Source organism: Ctenopharyngodon idella, chromosome 8 (assembly GCF_019924925.1).
Source record: "Ctenopharyngodon idella isolate HZGC_01 chromosome 8, HZGC01, whole genome shotgun sequence".
NCBI lineage: Eukaryota > Metazoa > Chordata > Actinopteri > Cypriniformes > Xenocyprididae > Ctenopharyngodon > Ctenopharyngodon idella.
This window is the reverse complement of record NC_067227.1, coordinates 33956884-33976625: the sequence shown is the minus strand read 5'-3', so window position 1 is coordinate 33976625 and position 19742 is coordinate 33956884. Positions and strand designations below refer to the sequence as shown.

Genomic DNA, 19742 nt, shown 5'->3' with positions numbered 1-19742 from the left:
CTTGGTTGTCACGTTTGTTTTTATTTAAATAAAAATATACAAGGGTTTTCAAGCAGCAAATGCTTTTCATCCCAACATTTAATTCAATAAAACAAACTAAACACTGAGATGCACAGTCATGTTTTCTCCGGTTCATCCTCTGTGATTTGAACTGTTAGTTTGTCCTCGGCCGGTTTCACGTTCGCTTCTGAAGAGCTGCTGCTGAACGTGATGTAGGAATAAATCAGTCCAGCTGAGATACTGAGAACATGGAGAAACATGTTAGGAGACGTTAGTGGTGCAGGGGAAGTGTCATTTCAGTTGGAGGAGGTAAAGAAGTTTCCTACCATATATTCAGACCTATAAAGTTTGGCCATGAGAAGATATAGTCTCCACCAACAAACATGCCGATGTACATCACAGCAACATTCTGAGAGAAAACCAAACAACTTATGAAGACTGGATGTATATTAAGCCCTACTGAACATATGATTGATAAACTAATATGTAAACATTTTACATACACTACCATTCAAAAGTTTGGGTACAATTTTTGATTTCTGCTCATCAAGGCTGCGTTTATTTGATCAAAAATACAGTAAAAATTATGAAATATTATGATGTAAAACAGCTGTTTTCTATGTGAATATATAGTCAAATCTAATTTATTCCAGTGATCAAAGCTGAATTTTCAGCATCATTACTCCAGTCTTCAGTGTCACATGATCCTTCAGAAATCATTCTAATATGACGATTTGCTGCTCAAGAAACATGACGGGTAACTTTTTTTGTCCAAAGGCCTTAATAATAATAAAAAACAAAGATATGACATCTAAAGTATGTAAGGTAGTACAACTAGATCTCTTTTATTGAATCCAAAAGGATTTAATTATATTTTTCTACATATAAAGGGATTTTAAAGTGTCAAAAGGTCATTTGGTTTGTGATTAAAATATCTTAAAATGTAATAAATGTATATATTTTTTATTCTGGCATGATTTTTTAACATCATATATCAACATAGTGCAAAATGGTATTAAAAGTATGTGTAGAAGTCGTTGCTTTGTTATGAGAAAGAATGTCCAGAAAAATTAATTTCATTGTCATTCGGAGTAACCAATATAAAGGGACCATTTTGCATCAAGTCATGTGACAGGATGTGACATCATTCAGACACCTGCAAATGACCACATGGTCATGAAGCAAAGTAACTAACTCTCTTTTAACTATTTGAAAAATTCATGTTTTCACTTGTTCATACGCATGTCCCGAAACATCAGGTCATTCGGTACAACCGCTATAAAACATGGAAAGTGTTGGAATATTTTAAAAACTTGTACTAAATATAAAATGTTTGATTGTCCTTTTGCTAGCTAGCTAGATATCAGCCTGTTAGCATTGTTTAAAAATATCGTCATTTGGTAAAACCGAAATTTTGGTCAAACTGAATGACTTTTTTGGTGACAAATTTTGTAAAAAAAAAAAAAAAAAAATGACAAAAGCAGTGTTAATTGATTATAAAAACCACATAATCTCATTGTTAACACTTAATAAAACTTTTTTTTTTACACTTTTAAAAACCTTATTCGTCAATGACCCTTTTATGATTATTATCAATGTTGAAAACAGTTCATATTTTTGTGGAAACTGTGATACATTTTATTTTTCAGGATTCTTTGATGAATATAAAGTTCAAAAGAACAGAAATTACTTGAAATAGAATCCTTTGTCACATTATAAATGTCTTTACTGTCACTTTTGATCAATTTAATGTGTCCTTGATGAATAAAACCTTTAATCTTACTGACCCCAAACTTTTGAACGGTACTCTATATTAAAATATTAAAAATATATAATCAGTGAGCATACTTTAATTGCTCCAACGACTGTTGTCGTTAGTGCCGTGTTGTAATAACTGCAGAGGATGATCGAATACATCAAAATAAACCTGAAATAAGAAAAGATTGTAGTTAAAATATATATATATATATATATATACACATATACATAATATGGCTCACGCAATTATAAAAAACATCAAGAGTCAGACTCACCCCATGACACAAGACAGTAAAAAATAAAATATGAACGTAAACGACAGCCATCCTTCATAGGAAAGGGCCTTAAAACAAGGAGAAAAATATGTTATATTGAAATTCTCATCTCTAATTCTCATCTGTTTCTATATCCTTCATCTTCTCACTCACCTTCTGTAGATCTCCAGTGTAAGCACTCACCAGGACGGTTGGGATAATAATAATAAATGCATTATAAAACAAAACCCCATATTTACCGAGACCCTGGAATGACAGATGGAAACAAAAGTGTTTGCATACAAGGTTTGGCTGTAGATGTGTGCTTTACTCAGAAGGTGTGACGTGTTTAAAGTTTGTAAAGTAGTGTATTTTTAACCAAAACGTACAAATTAATCACTTATTTGATAAGAACGAGTCACATTGATCCGACAGCCAGGTCAAAGCGACAGATCTTGAGTTATCGGCACATTATTTATGGAGTTTTCACAGAAATATGCTGATAATTAATAGTCATAAAGTACCTCCATTCCCAGTTTTTTTTTGGTGTAAACGCCGCTGGCGGCCGTGAAGACGTCGTTCAGCAGAACAAAGGTGTAACCTTCTGCATTGAAGGACAGGTCCGAGCTGAAAACATGCGGTGTGTTTGTTTACATATCTGTCATGTATGAATGATTTGTACGCATTGATCTACTGTACCTCGCTGCAACCAGAGCGCCCAGAACTATAGCCAGAACACTGAACACCAGCGACGGAGGGAAGGTTTTTCTGCACAAACACATAAACACAGTTTTTATTATGTGCTCCGAATAAACATCATTAAAATAAAAAATATTCTTCATTAATATAATAAAATAATTGTAATCAATATAATCATTAAAGGGGACATATCATGAAAATCTGACTTTTTTCCATGTTTAAGTGCTATAATCGGGTCCCTGGTGCTTCTACCAACCCAGAAAACGTGAAAAAGAACAACCCAGTAACTTTGTTTTGGTAAGCCTTTCTCTGCAAGCATGTGAAAAAAACGAGCCGCTCAGATTTCGCTCCCCTTGCGACGTAGGAAGGGGATCTTATTATAATATTACCGCCCCTTAATCTGCATGTTTCCACCCACGGCGCCGCCATTTTGTTCACTCTCCATCAGTGTCGACTCCGGTTTGAACAATGTAAGGCTGAACACCGTTACTGACAATCCTCATTTTGGCTGCGTGAGATTCTCCAGCTTTGTTGTTGTTGAGCGACCGAAGCGCGAGCTGTTAAAGCTCCGCCCTCTTCTGGAAAGGGGGCGGGAGCAGCAGCTCATTTGCATTTAAAGGGACACACACAAAAACGGCGTGTTTTTGTTCACACCCAAATAGGGGCAAATTTGACAAGCTATAATAAATGATCTGTGGGGGATTTTGAGCTGAAACTTCACACACACATTCTGGGGACACATTACATCTCGTAAAAAGGGCATAATAGGTCTCCTTTAATGTAATAATATTATAAATTAATGTATATACCTCAGTATCCTTGATTCCATAATCATCGTCAGTAAAATTGTGAATTTTCTGAGAACGGTGAACATAGGTAAACTGAAAAACACAAGAGCTTCATATGAGTGTCTGGCAACACTTTACAATTAGTTAATTGTTGTGTTCATGGTTAGTTCATGTCAGCTCAGGTCCATTAAATAGTATTAGTACAACTTTAGATTTTAATAATGTATTAGTAAATTAATAAGATTAACTATGAAGCTTTACAAGTATCTTTCATTGTTAGTTAAAGGGTTAGTTCACCCAAAAATGAAAATAATGTCATTAATTACTCACCCTCATGCCGTTCCACACCCGTAAGACCTTCGTTAATCTTCTGAACACAAATTAAGATATTTTTGATTAAATCCGATGGCTCAGTGAGGCCTGCATAGCCAGCAATGACATTTCCTCTCTCAAGATCCATTAATGTACTAAAAACATATTTAAATCAGTTCATGTGAGTACAGTGGTTCAATATTAATATTATAAAGTGACGAGAATATTTTTGGTGCGCCAAAAAAACAAAATAACGACTTATTTAGTGATGGCTGATTTCAAAACACTGCTTCATGAAGCTTCGGAGCGTTATGAATCAGCGGTTCGGAGCGCCAAAGTCACGTGATTTCAGCAGTTTGGCACGCGATCCGAATCATGATTCGACACACTGATTCATAACGCTCCGAAGCTTCATGAAGCAGTGTTTTGAAATCGGCCATCACTATACAAGTCGTTATTTTGTTTTTTTGGCGCACCAAAAATATTCTCGTGGCTTTATAATATTAATATTGAACCACTGTACTCACATGAACTGATTTAAATATGTTTTTAGTACATTAATGGATCTTGAGAGAGGAAATGTCATTGCTGGCTATGCAGGCCTCACTGAGCCATCGGATTTCATCAAAAATATCTTAATTTGTGTTCCGAAGATTAATGAAGGTCTTAAGGGTGTGGAACGACATGAGGGTGAGTAATTAATGACATAATTTTCATTTTTGGGTGAACTAACCCTTTAATGTATTAAACTAATGTTAACAAATGGAAGCTTATTGTTTTTATGCAAAACTCTTCTGTTTCTTATTTATTTACCTCAGTTTCTTTGTTCCGCCCAGTCCGGTCACGTGATTGCCCACATACAGCAATGGCAAAGGAAAAATCTACATACAAATAATATAATTAATAAGCAAAGCAGTGTGATGATAGTGTGATTAAATACAAAATTAAGTTACACACCTTGCCAGGAATACTTTTGTCAAAGTCCTGGAAATGGATCGCTTTTTTCATTTTGGCAACATACAGAATGATGATTGTTGCTGTCATCTATGAATATAAACAAAATAAGATCAGACAGATTTCGTGTGTTATTAATAAAACTGCATTTTAAAAATGTTTCTCACCTGTCCAATTCCAAGAAACATAAATGAGGGAAACCTAAAATTTACAATGACACACATCATAAATAATTAATCATGAAATGTAAATATGTAAATACACAACCGGTTGTTCTAGTATGAAAGCCGGAAGTTGACACTTACTTGTACTGAGTTAAAATACTTTTATTCACCACGATGATGAAAAACGAAGAAAAGGCGTAAAACGCGGCGGAAGAAAACTTCATGAGTTTCGTGTGTTTGATATCATCGTTTAACGTCATCTTTCTTTCGGTTTCTTCAGTCTCCCTTAATCCTCATAGTTTTCTTTTCCTTCGGCGGACTGGAGACTAACATGCTGCTACTAGTCTCCTAAACCTGTCCGTTAAACACACCGATTAGTTATATAATCAATCATGACATGAGAGGACGTTTATGAACGATGTGTCAGTTAATAATTGAACGACACAGAACTACCGCTCAGTAGAATCATAGTGGCAGGGGGCGGGGTCTAGGAGTGGGCGGGGTTCCGCGCCGCGGAAACGCCCTCTGATTTGTGGAAGCCTATTTCCGCCAAATAAGAAAACAAATGCTTTAGTAAACCTTATGATATAAAAAATAATAATAATTTTAAATATAATATCGACTTTTTATGACATAATTGACTTTTTACGTCTTAATTATGACGTTTTACGGGTTTTTTTTTTTCAATTATTATTTACAAAAGCAAAAGAAAAAGAAAAAAAATCCATTCTGACCAGTCGAGTTGAATAAGTCCAAATAATAATTGTCATATTTTACATTTAAACAGTGTGTAAATTCGGTGGCTATTGTTTATTATTAATAATAATAATAATGTTATGTATTTGTATAGCACCTTTTAACAAACCAATGGAGGCTTTTGCAAATGTGTTATGTATATGCATGTAAATGTAAATAAGCGTTAACACTATGAATTTATGTAAAGTTGGTTTTGCTTGAAAAAAGTTGAAGTAAAGTTGGTTTTGCTCTGTGCTTGAAGTCTAAACTTTGAGTAGAAATAAGATCGGTCTGTTCCTGATTCCTCCACTAGATGGCAGCAGATGCCGCGAAACCGACGCCATTCCTTAGTGAACCTTACAGTATGTGCTGTTCACTATATAGGGAACAGTGAACGAGTTAATGAATTCAGACAAGCATCAGTCTACATGTAAACGCATGTCCTTGATCACGTGACTCTCAATTTCAGGAACATCTCGAAACTACACAAAGCACTCAATGGAAGAAATACAGTTAATCATTTTTTTTCAAATATGCTTGCAGTTCATGCAAAGTTAACTTTCCCCATTATAAGAATATTTTTTGATAGTTAAAGCTGTTGTGCGTAACTTGTTTTGGTTAAAAAATTATCCATAATCATTTTTTTAGGCAAGTACATAACCAGCCAGTGTTCAAAACTATCTCCTTACCTTAGCCCGATTCACAACGGTAATTATGTTTTATAATTCGGGCGGTATGGTAGGTTTTCGCGGGAAATTCGAGCATGCAGCGTTCGTCTTTGCGTCATTACGTCACGTCTCTTTACATAAATAACGAGTCCCAGCTAGTAGGCTAAATCATGAGAAGCGCGATTTATTGTAACACTGCATGAAAAGGCACGTTAAACGTCCGAGCACAAACCCGTAAATGGCACGTGGTCTTGACGGTTTCTTGACACGGCCAGAAACGGACCACTTCGTGTGCAGTCCGTTCCCCAACTCGATACACCCTCGTACACGAACGGAAATGTTCACTCACCGGTAAATACCTGTATCTTCTTGTGCACGCGATGTAAATCTCCACAAATTCCTGGGTACGAGCACTTAAATCTCCGGACACTCATTTCTAAATAAACCTCTGTAAATTACCGTACACTGAATGTATTTTAAATGCAACTGGCTTTCAATATAAAAATGCGTCATATTAGCTCATCAAAAGTATGTCAACAAAGCCACAAACACAGCATGCATCAATAAAACTCAGTTTTATTTTTCAGTAAACTGTAAATAGTTTCAACAAACAGCAGGACTGCAACATTCACCTAATCATTTACATTGAGGAAAAAGGTTTTAAATATTTTGCAAACAATATTAGACACTTTAAGCAAAACATTAAACTGAATAAACAAAGTGAATAAAATTGAAACAATTAAAACTGTCCATTAAAACCAAAAACATTAATGAATATACTTGAATTGAATTATATTATAATGAATTATACCTGATCATTGTTTTCAAAAAGTTGACACACCTTGGCTCTCCCAGAAATGAAAATGTTGTCATCCCTCATGTTTTTCCAAACCTGTATGAGTTTCTTCTGTTGAACACAAAAGAAGATATTTGTGAAGAATGTTGGTAATCAAACAGTTGACGGTAGCCATTTACCTGTATTTATATATTCCTGCTATGAAAGTCAAAGCTGTTTGATTACCAACATATCTTCTTTTTGTGTTCAACAGAAGAAGCTCATACAGGTTTGGAAAAACATGAGGGTGAGTAAATGACGACATCATTTTATTTTATTTTTTTTGTGGGTTAGCTAACAATTTAATGCATTGTGTTTCCTTCTTGGGCATCAGTGAATGTTTTCACCCTTAGTTTGTAAGAGTTGTGTTTGAGTCCCTCAGTTGTCCTCAGTGTCAACATCATATAGTCACTTTCGGAAAGGGTTCTAATATGCAAAATATACTGGAAAACCAAAAAATCTGCAGAACCTGGAGGATTTTCTGAAAAACATTGGGCAGTTTAACTGCTCAGAACAAACAAGAGACTCACGAACAACCATCACACAACAAAGAACAGTTGTCGATCATCAAGGTAATGACACAGTAAAAATTCAGCTATAATTTGGACTAAATTCAAATATGTTAAATAAAATAGCTTAATCAGGGCAGTATTAAAAAAACAATTCTCTCTTATTTTGTTTATTAAAGGGTTAATTCACCCAAAAATGAAAGTATTCTCGTCACTTCATTAAATTAAGGTTGAACCACTGTAGTCACGTCGACAGTTTTAACAATGTCTTTAGTACCTTTCTGGACCTTGAAAGTGTTGATTATATTGCTGTCTATAGATACCTCTCGGATTTCATCAAAAACATCTTAATTTGTGTTCTGAAGATGAATGAAGGTCTTACGGGTGTGGAACGACATGAGGGTGAGTGATTTCATTTTTGGGTGACCTAACCCTTTAAGATTTTTCAGATTCTGCAAAGTGATGTAAACTTTTGAGCATAACTGTATGTGTGTGTGATACCGTCAGTACAGCAGGCTAACATCAGTGAGATTTCAATAGGGGTCTATCATCCTCTACCATGTCCTTTCTCATCCTGTGGAAACTGCCACTGGTGGTTCAAAGGGTTCCCATCACCACAGTCCTTCAGATGAATGGTTGGAGTTGGGAATGGAGGATCCTGTGACCAAACAAATAACTAAAATAAAAACACATTTTCTTTAAATACACTGTACAGTTCTCATTGTTTAAGCACAGGTTAGAATGATGCAACATGACATGTGATAGTACAATGTAATGATAATACAAAACAATTTTGTTACAAACCCGATTCCAAAAAAGTTGGGACACTGTACAAATTGTGAATAAAAAAGGAATGCACTAATTTACAAATCTCATAAACTTATATTTTATTCACAATAGAATATATATAACATATCAAATGTTGAAAGTGAGACATTTTGAAATGTCATGCCAAATATTGGCTCATTTTGGATTTCATGAGAGCTACACATTCCAAAAAAGTTGGGACAGGTAGCAATAAGAGGCCGGAAAAGTTAAATGTACATATAAGGAACAGCTGGAGGACCAATTTGCAACTTATTAGGTCAATTGGCAACATGATTGGGTATAAAAAGAGCCTCTCAGAGTGGCAGTGTCTCTCAGAAGTCAAGATGGGCAGAGGATCACCAATTCCCCCAATGCTGCGGCGAAAAATAGTGGAGCAATATCAGAAAGGAGTTTCTCAGAGACAAATTGCAAAGAGTTTGAAGTTATCATCATCTACAGTGCATAATATCATCCAAAGATTCAGAGAATCTGGAACAATCTCTGTGCGTAAGGGTCAAGGCCGGAAAACCATACTGGATGCCTGTGATCTTCGGGCCCTTAGACGGCACTGCATCACATACAGGAATGCTACTGTAATGGAAATCACAACATGGGCTCAGGAATACTTCCAGAAAACATTGTCGGTGAACACAATCCACCGTGCCATTCGCCGTTGCCGGCTAAACTCTATAGGTCAAAAAAGAAGTCATATCTAAACATGATCCAGAAGCGCAGGCGTTTTCTCTGGGCCAAGGCTCATTTAAAATGGACTGTGGCAAAGTGGAAAACTGTTCTGTGGTCAGACGAATCAAAATTTGAAGTTCTTTTTTGGAAAACTGGGACTCCATGTCATCCGGACTAAAGAGGACAAGGACAACCCAAGTTGTTATCAGCGCTCAGTTCAGAAGCCTGCATCTCTGATGGTATGGGGTTGCATGAGTGCGTGTGGCATGGGCAGCTTCCACATCTGGAAAGGCACCATCAATGCTGAAAGGTATATCCAAGTTCTAGAACAACATATGCTCCCATCCAGACGTCGTCTCTTTCAGGGAAGACCTTGCATTTTCCAACATGACAATGCCAGACCACATACTGCATCAATTACAACATCATGGCTGCGTAGAAGAAGGATCCGGGTACTGAAATGGCCAGCCTGCAGTCCAGATCTTTCATCATAAAGAGGAAGATGCGACAAAGAAGACCTAAGACAGTTGAGCAACTAGAAGCCTGTATTAGACAAGAATGGGACAACATTCCTATTCTTAAACTTGAGCAACTTGTCTCCTCAGTCCCCAGACGTTTGCAGACTGCTATAAAAAGAAGAGGGGATGCCACACAGTGGTAAACATGGCCTTGTCCCAACTTTTTTGAGATGTGTTGATGCCATGAAGTTTAAAATCAACTTATTTTTCTCTTAAAATGATACATTTTCTCAGTTTAAACATTTGATATGTCATCTATGTTGTATTCTGAATAAAATATTGAAATTTGAAACTTCCACATCATTGCATTCCTTTTTTATTCACAATTTGTACAGTGTCCCAACTTTTTTGGAATCGGGTTTGTAGTTAGAGAGCAATAAGAATGGAAAAAATCAAAGAAAGAAAAAGTGCTTTCTTGTCGTTTCAGTAGCTGAATAAAATGCAAGATAACTTGGGTAACTGAATGGTATTCAAAAAAAAAAATTTTAGTGTGGAAGTTACCTGACTGATGACTGTGTTCGTTGAAGAGCAACAATATTAGAGAAGAATGGCAGCATTTACTACCCGACCTAAAAACAGTCACACACACGCACATATATATTATATATATACATAGAGAGAGAGAGAGTAAATTACATCATAATATAACAAAATTGTAGATTTCTACACTTAAACTAGTACAACAGGTGTGAAATTTACACTGCACTTAACAAATATTATATATTTTATTCCTTCAGTGCTGTATTTGAAGCATCTGTGGACAGTTGAGAAGAAAGTGTCTGCTGATTTGTCAAAGAGAGAAATAAGATAACAACTCAAGCACACTAGCTAGACTAGCATTAATAAACGTGAATATTTTACTAATAGGTAACTTCTTAGAAATGAATGTAGCAGTTGCTTTAGCAATTTACAAAACTAGCTAATTTTAGCTAACCTTAGACTAATTTTACAACATACACGCACTAAATCAACAACACTTAATCTTATGTTTTGGTAACTACTCTATTTAATTTTGTTTTATGAATTTGCGCTTACCTTCGCTTCGTCTGATGTTTACCTCTGAAAATACAGGACGCTGTCAGCGCGCGCAATAACTGAAAGGCAGCGGCCTAGAAAATGCGGTTCAGAAATAAATGATCTGGCTAACATTGAAAAACTTTTGATGTTGTGTTATGTAAACATGTTATTTACAATTATTTTGTGAATTCACACTTACCTTCTTGTGGGTCATTATCACTATAAAGTGCCTTTTGGTGTCCTCATCAAAATTGCTCAGTCATCATGAATATAATGCAAAATAATGAAATTCTGAGGTTTTATTATGAGTGGCCAAACATTTACATACATACAAGTACAATTACAAGTCTCTTGAAATGTTTTTTTTAAAATTTATACCATTTTCTTTGATTGGATGTATGCGGTTTTGGCATGTCCCAGACACTGCTCAGCTAACTTCAGCTAATCTACACTTATATTTCCTAATTTTCATCATATTGTGTTTGTAGTTGGATGTTGTCAAGCTTAGCATGTCCACCCTGTCATAGTGAAATATTAATTAATATAAAAAAATTCAAAATATATATTTTAAACAGTACACTGTCATCTTCAACAATGAATCACTTTGCTAACTGAAGGTACACCATGTGTCCATTAAATGCAAAATTTTGCCAAAAATTTCCACCCTGTCATTGTCCACCCTGTCATCAAGCCTTCCATGACAGGGTGGACATGTGCATAGTTTTTGCCACATTCTGATAATGTTTTCACTAGGGCTGTCAATTTAACGTGTTAATTTGGTGTGAATAATTATGGAAAAAAATAATATGTCGAAATTAACGCATTTAGTGCACCCTGCCCCGGCTAAGACCTGTACGCCGTCTTACATGCACGCGGTTGCATAGTGATGGAAGATGATGTGCCTAAAATTCAAGATATGAAGATAAAAAAATGCCCTGAATGGGTTTTTGTCTTATATTTATATCATGTGATATAGTTAAGCAATCACACAAGAAAAAGTGCTGTTTTCCTGAATATCTGCTCGATTTGAAAATGTGATATTTATTTTATACAACAGTAAAATAAACAACAATAAACACAATACCATCAATAGTGTCTGTTTCTGTTCTATTTTGCCAACAAAAATAGTTCCAAACAAAGCCACAGCAGAACTGTTAAGTGCATCTCTGAGCAACACAAAGCGGTGATTCATTATGAAAGAAGGCACGGTTTTAAACGAAACGAAAGTGAGCAGTTTTAGTTTAATACTTAGAATATCATATATTGCTTAAGGGTTTCTTCTTGTTGCTGTTGTTTCTCTGATTATCCTGTTTTATTCACCAATTAAAGTCTTTGTTGTCCACCCTGTCATATTTTTGTCCACCCTGTCATTTTCATCTTTTATGAAAATTAGCAAATTATTTTAACAAGTTAGCAAAACCTTTTGTGTGATTTCTTTATAAAGAAAAGAGGGCCAGTTGATATTGTTTTAAAGTTTAACCAGATATCTTTGTTGTTAGATGTTATTTAGAAAAGAAGTATTGCATATTTTATAGGGAAACAAATATTTTTCAGTAGTTTCATTATTATCAAAAGACTTTTCTGATTAACTAAAATGTATTGTTGACAAAGGGACCAAGTATCTTACTGAAAATCTACATTTTATAATCACTATGCGATGAAAATATATTTAAACTACTTTGGTTTTGTCCATGACAGGGCGGACATATTTTGTGGTTTGCTCGTAGATTGTCTGCTTGCAGTTAATTTACAAAAAGTGCGGGAGCTTGACATGCATTTCTAACAGCCTAAGGTCTCCTTAATACAACAAATATGAAGTTAAATGGAAAATCTCAACTTTTTATTTTGGAAATTGTGAAGTCTCAAAGGCACTTTATAGTGATTTTGACCCTTATGGTGTAAATCTCTCTATGATGAAAATAACGGACACTGTCAGCGCGCGCAAGATTTGAATGGAGCAGGAGCGGGAACGAACGGCTACAAAATACAGTTTGAAAAAAAAAAAAAAGATACAACACTGAAATTTTGAAGTTATGTTCTGGCATACGTGTTATTAAAAATAGTATTATGAATTCACGCTTACCAGTTCTCAGCCTCAGAAAATAACGGACGCTCTCTGCTGCTGCGCGCGCAAGAGAAGAGCTGAAGCGAGGCAGTGGGGGAGGGGAAAGAACAGATTCGAGAGTCAAGACAGTAAACGATTCCACAAAGATTCGATTCAGTGGCGTCAGGAATTGAGAGTCTCGTGATTCAGCTCCAAATGCGAGGCCTCCAAATGTCCGTGCGTGATATATTACGGTGTTCATTTCCTCAAATACAAACCCCGAGATAGCCATAACAGTGAGCAGTGTGGATTTTGATTAATCCCAGATTACCAGTCTCTCAAATCTTGCGATTCTGTTCATAAAGACTCGTTTAGATTCATTGACTAATTCATTCTGTTGGTTACATCTTTACACCAGTTGGTGGCTACCATTGAGTGGCTTTTTGAGTATTTTAAGTGAGTTGGAATCATTCAAAATTATTTAAAATAACCTGCATATTTAAAAGAGAACTTATTTTTAACTTTTAACTGATAAACACTAAAAACAGAAAAGACATGATATCAGCAATAGGTAGCCTATAGACCTTATTTACCAGAGAAACAAGCGCGCCGCCATCTTTAGAATATTGTCTTTGAACTTCCGTTTTTGCGGTAGCTCTGTATATTTCTATGGCATCGCTGTTGAAGAATAATTAGCTGGTGAAGTGGATTTACCTGTTGTAGAGTTAATTAAAGTTATCATGAGCGTTGTTATGTTTAAAGCAGATGTCTTAACAAATCAGTAGAAAGGGAAGATTTTAAAATGAGCAGTTCTTTCATAAATACATAAGATCGCTGTGGAAATACAAACCGGAAGTCAAAAGACAACGAGCGCAGCGCTGAAAAGGGGTGGGGCTACATAAGGTCTATAGGCTACTGGAAATCTCTGAACACGTCCGGTGTATGTTATCAGAAAAATCCTGTATCCGAAAATCTCTGTGCATCTCAAGCGTGTGGATGTGTACAGGATTCCCCACGCTTGGGAAATTGTCGCACACGGTCCTACACCTCAAGTTTCGCTGAAATTTCCAATGTCCAATTTAACCCGGAAATCAGACTTTTCATGCAGTTTAATGCTTTTTTTTCCTCAGATGGTCAGAACAAAAATGGCAGACATGTTACTTACTTGTTCAGATGACACTTTCTGGTGAAAATTCTTATTTTGGTCAAACTTATCCAAGACGTAGAATATGTGATTCTGAAGTACAGTATCCACACCGATGTGTGACTGACAGCAAACATTAGATTCATTCGCGCTGAGGAGCCGTGCCGAGGCACAGCCCACATAAAAAAATGATAATTACACAAATAACTGCAATAGCAGGTTTCGAACAGAGATGGCGATAAAAAGGCAAAACTTACAGACTGCAGCTTTAACTTATTAACTGATTATATATTGTTTATTAATTTATTGACATATTGATTATTTATTTATTGACTTATTGACTGAAATTGAAAAATTAGCCAACATACAGCCAAAACTTAAAAAAAGTTTTTATTTTATTAAAAAGCAGAGCATAAAAAGAATATATACAGTATATTGTGTAGTTCATAATATCTGGAACTATCAGCTAAAAACAAGTGGTGCTCGCTGCAGAGCCACATGACCTCCAGCTCCACCTCTCTGGAGCTCAAGGGTGGAGCTTAACTGTTTAATGGGTGGAGAGATAGGGTTATAGGTAGGGTTAGGGTGTGGTTGGGGATGAAGCTCCACCCATCATGCCCACAGTAGGTTGAGAGAGGGGGAGCTGGAGGTAATACTCCACCCATGGCTCTGCAGTAAGTAGACTTTTGCTAAAAAAGGACTTTTAAAAGATCCGATGCTGAAAGTGTCAGAAGATCAATGACTCCTGGATTATACAGAGATTCATTCCTCGTTTATTTACGCCAGCTTGGGTTTGTGATTCTTCTTTAACCTCTTCATGATTTTCAACAGTCTGGGATGAGCACAGATCAGCTTCTTTTTGTTTCTGGCGTGTAATCTGAAGAGCAATAAGCACAGTAAATACCAGAGCTAATGATTCATAAGCATTTGTGCTTGTTTGTTAAACACTCACATCAGTGCATCAATCTCACAGCGTCCAGCCTTGCTCTGCATCTCGTATTTGGTGACGGCTCGCAGAATGTCCTGTGGGATATTCTTGGAAACATTCAAACAGCAGCTGGGAATGGCACCAGCTGGAACAAAAAGCAGGATCTTCTATTGAATATCTCTGTTCGTGTCAATTCAATCCTCTTTCAACAAAACTTACAGACTTCCTGAAGGATGTTTTTCAGCTCAGAAAACAAGAATGACAGAGACAGAAGAGTGTGTAATTATAGAGGGCATGTTTTATATTCTCCGCAGCTCAGAGCAATGCATGTTACGGCACATTTTACTGTTGTCTCTGTGTATTCAAGCCTTACAGGAGCTTAATAATGACACACACTAAATCATTCAAACAGAAGTGCATCGCTATATTATGGGCTCGATTCCCAGTGAATGCATGAACTTAAAAAAAAAAAACATGCACAATGCATCGCATTAATATACGTCACTTTGGATAAAGGCAACAAATGCATAAATGAGAATGAAGTAAACTGCATTAAATTTTAAGCAAATCTAAACATTTTATTATAAGTCAGTATTACACTAAAAAATGCTGGGTTAAAAACACCCAAGTTGGGTTGAAAATGGACAAAACCAAAATCGATTGTGATGTTTTAACCCAGCGATTGAGTTTAATGTTTGCTCAACCTGCTGGGTAGTTTTATTTAACTCAACTATTGTTTAAAAATTACTGTATTTCTTGCTTAAAATGAACCCAAAATATGTTAGAAATTAACATTTATTAATAAGTTTAATGAATAATAATTAAACAATAAACATTTATTAAATTGCTTATTAATAAATGTTCACCCTTTGATTATTATTGTTGCCTCTAGTAATTATGTGTCTGATTTTTAATTTCCAACCTATTTTGGGTTCATTTTAAGCCAGACATAGTCATTTTTAAACAATAGTTGAGTTAAATAAAACTACCCAGCAGGTTGCGCAAACATTTAACCCAACCGCTAGGTTATAACACCCCAATCGCTGGGTTTGTCCATTTTTAACCCAACTTGGGTTGTTTTTAACCCAGCATTTTTAATGCTGTAGCCTACATTTCGTAATTTGCAACAACAGCACAAAGTCATAAAGAGAGCAGAAAGAGGAAGAAATAATGCTTTTTTGCCTATAGTGTTTTTGTCGTGTTTTCCAGCAAAAATTTCTAAACTTTCTTAAATCAAAATATACATTTACTGGATAAGCAAAATGACTAAAGATTTAATGAAAAATGTATCAAAATGAAGTGAGTTTGTGCTTAAAACAAGAACAAATATCTGCCAATGGAGTCAGAAAAATAATCTTAATTCAAAGGGAAAATAAGTTTATTTTCTGACCCGATTGACAGACATTTTGCTTGTTTTAACCACAAACTCCCTTCATTTTGAACAGTTTTTCAATAAACAAGACTCCTTTTTTTGCTTCTCCAGTAAATGTATCTTGATTTAAGAATGTTTAGATATTTGTGCTGGAAAACAAGACTGAAATACAGAGGAACATCATTTTTTATACTGCACAATCAAATATTCTGACCTTCATTGCTGGTGAGGATGATGATGTCGACACACATGAGAAGCAGGAGAGATGTTGCTTTCAGCTTCATGGTTGAAACAACAACAATAAGGGTGAATGAATGCAGAAACTATCTTTTAAACCCACGCATGCAAGTCCTGTTCCGCCCTCATCACCTGGCTTGTCTGAACCCATCATCAATCACACCAAAGAAAACAGTTTTACAAATCCGTTATGAAATATATTTTATTAAAGATGGAATGTTCCCCGCAGCATCATCTTAATTTGACATGCATTCAGGTGAAAATTTATTGTACTGAGCTGTAGGTTATGCGTGACATGTGTTAAAGGCTTTGATAATGTGTCATTATGAGTGTTTCTCAGGCATGTGTTGATTCATGTTGATTCGTTATGGTCAGTAATGTGTCACTGGGTGTGTCTCAGTAATTGTCTGTTTTACTTTCTTTTTTAACATTGTTACAGGCACAATTTCCAAGAAATCCCCAAGAAAATCATATCCAATACATTTATTAATATCAGTGACATCCTCTTAAGGGGTCATTTGATTGGTTGGATGCACACAAATAAATCGAGAAAATATATCTGGGCATGAAAATAAATGTTTTTATTTCTATTATTTTATAGGCATATAAATGTGTGTGTACGTTGTTATTTTAGTGTCATTGATATACTGTTATAGTTTTTATCTTTTCACTTAGTTTTTATTTTTATAATTCTGATTTTCATTTAAAGGGGCTATCTGTAGAATTCAGAAACCATTGTTATTAGCGACACCGATGGCCGTTAAGTGAACTGCAGCAACAACTTCCTGCCCACGTGACGTACAAGAAACTGGACGTGATTCATTGCACCGATATACTCACGGCGAAGTTCGTTTTTCGTTTAGAAGTAAAAAAATAAAAGTAAATTGAAATACCTTTACAGTGATATCCCGTTAACTAACATCCCGACGCCATTTATACCGCTGAGAGTGACGTTAAAGGGACCTATTATGCCCCTTTTTACAAGATGTAATATGTGTCCCCAGAATGCGTCTGTAAAGTTTCAGCTTAAAACACTTCACAGATTATTTATAAATCCATGTTGTAAATACCCATTTCTGACTACAGTCAAGAACAGGCTGTTTTTGTGCATGTGCCTTTAAATGCAAATGAGCTGCTGTGCCCCGCCCCCTCTCCACGATCACAGTTCTCAATCGGATTCTCTGCCAAATACTAACAAGACATCTGCTTGGTTTTGATTATCATCTATATCGCGATCACTCTCACGGATAGCATAGTTCTTCTTTCACCATTAATTAAAGTTTATTATTTTCACGCGTTTTAAAGCTATATCAGTTTAAACTTATAATGGACTGTTTTATCTGAAGCACACAACTGGCTATCAGACGTCAAGTGTCGTGAGTAACTTCTCTTTCACATTTCTTTTTTAAGCTGTCAAATACACACAAGGTTCTGTGAAAAACACACAATTCACATAAACACAGTCAGTTATGTCTGTGAACGTAAACAGCAGGTAAATTAAGACTTATGTTCACTCTTACATCCAACAACAAAACACCTCAATTACTTACTAGACGTTGTCGCTACAGCTGCTCGAGCGCGGAGAAAATGGCGGACAGAAACTCGCTGCGGGCGGAAACTATTTCTGCGTCCTAATTCGCCTACTATAGCCTGAAAGTATGTACTGTTTTTGTGAAGACAAATTACATACTTTTTAGTGTGTAGCAGAAGACTATGCTAGCTTTGGGACATACAACTTCGTCTTTAACATCATCTTGTCACAGTTAAAATACTCCACATTCAATTAAATTTAATTTCCTACCATTTTGGAGAGAAATATAGTCGCACGTTGATCTGCAGATAGTGGGTCTTTCATATGGAGAACTCTCCTCATGTTTGCAATGCATGCATTTAAAGGCCCGCTTAAGTGTCCTGGAACGTGCAGCATTATTTGCTTTATTTTGCATTATTTTGGTTTGGCTGTTATTTAGAAGGCGGGACTTATTCCGCCATATTGCACGTTGCACTTTCTCCCATTCAAAACAATGCGAGTAATGCGTCTTGTGATAGTCTTTGTCATTATTCAATGTGTTGACGTAATTGACCCTTTGCTGGGAGTTTGATTGACAAGCGATCATAACGCCGAATCCGCCATTTTGTCCGACAAAGCAGTCAGGAGTTAGAAGATTAACCTCGGTGGACTTGAACTTGAAAAATGGTGTGTACTGACATCTTTCCGCGTTTGAAACAACATTCCTTCTGATGTTCATTCATGTTTATTTGATGCTATGAATTAACTAGTAGGAAGAGATGATCGGTTCAGGAGCCGCTTGAGCTGAGGCGCTACAGCGATCTGTCACGACACATTAAAGAGCCACAAAACGGTTTGTATTGTTCGAATTTCTTAAAAATTTACACAATTTGAAAGCTGGGACTTTGTTTAATATCGTAAGTCACCTGCTCTGTTGTCAGTGTCCTCTTTGCTCCGCGATGTATTTTTCACTCTGTGTGACGTGACAGCGCCATGGCTTGTCGGACAAAGCAACAGTAACTAAGGGGGGCGGGTCTTCGCGAAGGGTCAATTTCAACTGCAACAGGAAGACAGGGTGATATATCGAACAGCCCCGTCCCTTTTTTAAAATAGCCAATAGTGTTTTGTTTATATCACAGCTCGGCCAGAGCCGTTAAACTCAGTAAAACCTCTGTTTCCTTTTAATATCTAACCGTTTACCCTCCTAATCTCCTCTATATCACTTTAAAATACAGCATTCTGTGCAGAATTTAAATGGGTCCGATACCTTTCGTGGTCTGAGCCGACTCGCGGATATGATCCGTTCTTGTATCCCTGGACCATAGCAGACTGTGCTCACGCTGCGGCGGTTCACGTTGTACTAACGCGAAAACGGACTTCATTCACGTCAATGAAAAGTATATTCGCTGTTCTCTATATAGTGCACTTTACCATGTAGAAACTAGTAAATGTGTGAACAAATGACCGATTTCAGCCGCAGCTTCAGTGTCTGTTTATAGTGTGGGAAGGGGGCGGGATTTCAGATTCTAGAGAGCATTTGATTGGACAGAAGATTTGACGAGAAGCTGAAGTGCGTTGTGATGTCATGAAAATCCGTGATCCATTTTAGCGGAAGTGAGAGACTGTAAGTTTTGAACGCTTATATCTCCTAAATGCGAATTTTGTCATTGTTTTGGAACACACCAGCTTATTCATAACATTAAGGCTAACATATTCATACTAAAAGCTAAAAAACTTAAATTTTGATTTCAGGGGGACTTTAAGAGCGTGCACGGATCTGCACTTCGGATTCTAGCCGGTAAAAG

At 36.2% G+C, this 19742-nt stretch overlaps 2 protein-coding genes and 1 long non-coding RNA gene across 4 annotated transcripts; all 3 read right to left on the bottom strand.

Moving 5' to 3' along the window:
- Position 1: 1 nt before the first annotated feature.
- slc35d2 (solute carrier family 35 member D2) lies at positions 2 to 5435 on the bottom strand. 2 transcript variants are annotated; one of them, XM_051902662.1, is made up of 12 exons: positions 5071 to 5435; positions 4933 to 4966; positions 4769 to 4855; positions 4625 to 4692; positions 3521 to 3592; positions 2712 to 2780; positions 2537 to 2639; positions 2187 to 2279; positions 2034 to 2101; positions 1849 to 1927; positions 340 to 409; positions 2 to 240 (listed from the first exon to the last, which is right to left on the bottom strand). In XM_051902662.1, the coding sequence occupies exons 1-12, from the start codon at positions 5187 to 5189 to the stop codon at positions 224 to 226; spliced, it is 879 nt and encodes a 292-aa protein (XP_051758622.1). In that variant the 5' UTR covers positions 5190 to 5435; the 3' UTR covers positions 2 to 223. The 2 variants fall into 2 exon arrangements, with proteins under 2 accessions (XP_051758622.1, XP_051758621.1); XM_051902661.1 differs by having other exon boundaries at positions 327 to 409; positions 5071 to 5433.
- A 1457-nt stretch (positions 5436 to 6892) lies between these two features.
- On the bottom strand, positions 6893 to 13352 carry LOC127518144 (uncharacterized). Its single transcript, XR_007931466.1, has 2 exons — positions 10187 to 13352; positions 6893 to 8334 (listed from the first exon to the last, which is right to left on the bottom strand). It is a non-coding gene; the product is annotated as an uncharacterized LOC127518144 (long non-coding RNA).
- A 915-nt stretch (positions 13353 to 14267) lies between these two features.
- On the bottom strand, positions 14268 to 16578 carry ccl27a (chemokine (C-C motif) ligand 27a). Its single transcript, XM_051904505.1, has 3 exons — positions 16405 to 16578; positions 14843 to 14963; positions 14268 to 14767 (listed from the first exon to the last, which is right to left on the bottom strand). The coding sequence occupies exons 1-3, from the start codon at positions 16472 to 16474 to the stop codon at positions 14668 to 14670; spliced, it is 291 nt and encodes a 96-aa protein (XP_051760465.1). The 5' UTR covers positions 16475 to 16578; the 3' UTR covers positions 14268 to 14667.
- Between the last annotated feature and the right edge of the window lie 3164 nt (positions 16579 to 19742).